This window comes from Aplysia californica, unplaced genomic scaffold (genome assembly GCF_000002075.1).
Source record: "Aplysia californica isolate F4 #8 unplaced genomic scaffold, AplCal3.0 scaffold00371, whole genome shotgun sequence".
In the NCBI taxonomy this organism is placed as follows: domain Eukaryota; kingdom Metazoa; phylum Mollusca; class Gastropoda; order Aplysiida; family Aplysiidae; genus Aplysia; species Aplysia californica.
In genome coordinates this window covers 392,683-394,201 of record NW_004797641.1, presented here as the reverse complement: position 1 = coordinate 394,201, position 1,519 = coordinate 392,683, and the positions used below count along the sequence as shown (strand labels likewise).

The 1,519-nt window shown below is 41.3% G+C and overlaps 1 protein-coding gene across 1 annotated transcript in view; it reads right to left on the bottom strand.

The window, feature by feature from the left end:
* The window catches only part of LOC101845257 (proton-coupled folate transporter), a 29,625-nt gene extending 28,145 nt beyond the window's left edge, over window positions 1-1,480 (bottom strand). Inside the window, exon 1 of the mRNA XM_013085398.2 lies at window positions 1,476-1,480. Within this exon, the coding sequence (XP_012940852.2) occupies window positions 1,476-1,480 (5 nt within the window). The remainder of the gene's footprint in view (window positions 1-1,475) is intronic.
* Between the last annotated feature and the right edge of the window lie 39 nt (window positions 1,481-1,519).

Sequence of the window (1,519 nt, the reverse complement as noted above, 5' to 3'; positions counted from 1 at the left end):
TACGGAATTTTTAACCAATGAAAATCAGACATGTTCAACATTGATCTTGTAAGTTTCATTATTTTTTTAATTAAAAAAAAAATACAATAACGATCAAAACGTAGAGCTCATACGCCCCTATATCGACACAATTTAGATCATTTACAGGGGCTCTCGTGGCTTAGAGGTTAAGGTGTTCGCTTCTCATTTAAAGGTCCTGGGTTCGAATCCGAAAAGCGACGGGAAAATGTTTTTCTCTAAAACTGTCACCTTCCACCTCCTTTCTAGCAATGTTCTGTCGACTGCTTTCAGCTCCGTTTTCTGCCCCAACCCCCCTCATCTCCTTGGTCCCCTCGTTTGGGCTCCTGACTCTTTCTGCTGCCTTTCTACTTCCACTTCTTAGCTCCTTCTTACTGCTGTCTTTCAGCCACACCCCTGATCTTCTGGTAGGAAAGATCTACAGCTAACCTTCTCTGAAAAGGGCGAAAAATCTCGGAGGTCCCGTGTGCAGGTTACACACGTTAAAGATCCCTTCGTGCAGGCGCGACTCGTCCATAGAGCACGGTCGTGCAGTGCCGCCCAACATTTTTAAAATGTTTTATTACGTGAAACACCCACAATAATAAAATAAAAGAAGCCAGAAACAAACACTAATCAAATATTATATCAAAACAAGGTCCTCACTGGCACCATAACTGTCATTTCTGTGCTTATAGCGCTGTAAAACATCTACTATGCCATGTCAAAATCCACGCGCTTTAGCTAAACATAATAGGATACTCAACAGTGTAACCTGACTAATAAATCGCTCTTGGGGATAACCCAAACGATGACAACACTCATATCGAGTTTGTTGGTACATTAATATTAATAAGACGGCACATCTCAAAAGTGCTCCTGTCGAATAGTGCCGAAACATAGCCCACAGTCGGCAGTCTAAAGACAAAAGCGATAGACCGTACGCTATTCTTTGCCAATATTATGTGAACCCGGAGCAATCCATCGGAGTGCTCAAGTGAATTGTGATTGATTCATTGTCTGTCTTGCCACTATTTTAAGTGACTCTGTGACCGTGAACCTGAGGGAGGTGAACGTGACCGTCCTATGAGTTTTGCCTTTGAATGGTTTTGTAGTGGAGTGGTGAAAGTTATTACTTGAGTGTTGAGTTCCAATACAGGATGAACGAAAGTGATATTTAGGTAACAAACAAATTTAATACTAGAAATTAAAGCGACAAGTAAAAAGAATGAAAATACAAGCACAAGGTCCTCCCTTACCAATCCAAATCTTAAAATTATACAAAGGTCTAATTTACTATGCCCTTGACTATCTTCAGCTTGCGATAGCTTAATTGTGCACGTCCACTTTTTAGCCCCACGAGCTGCCTCTGCCTTCTTGGTCTAAAATCGATAAGAGAAGGCTTCGGCCTCCACCTGGGCCAAATTCAAAATTTCATACAAGCTGAAAATGTAGTGTGTCCCTCGCGCTCAAATTACCTCATTATGCAATTGCGAGCGCCGTAAAACACTTACAAATATAT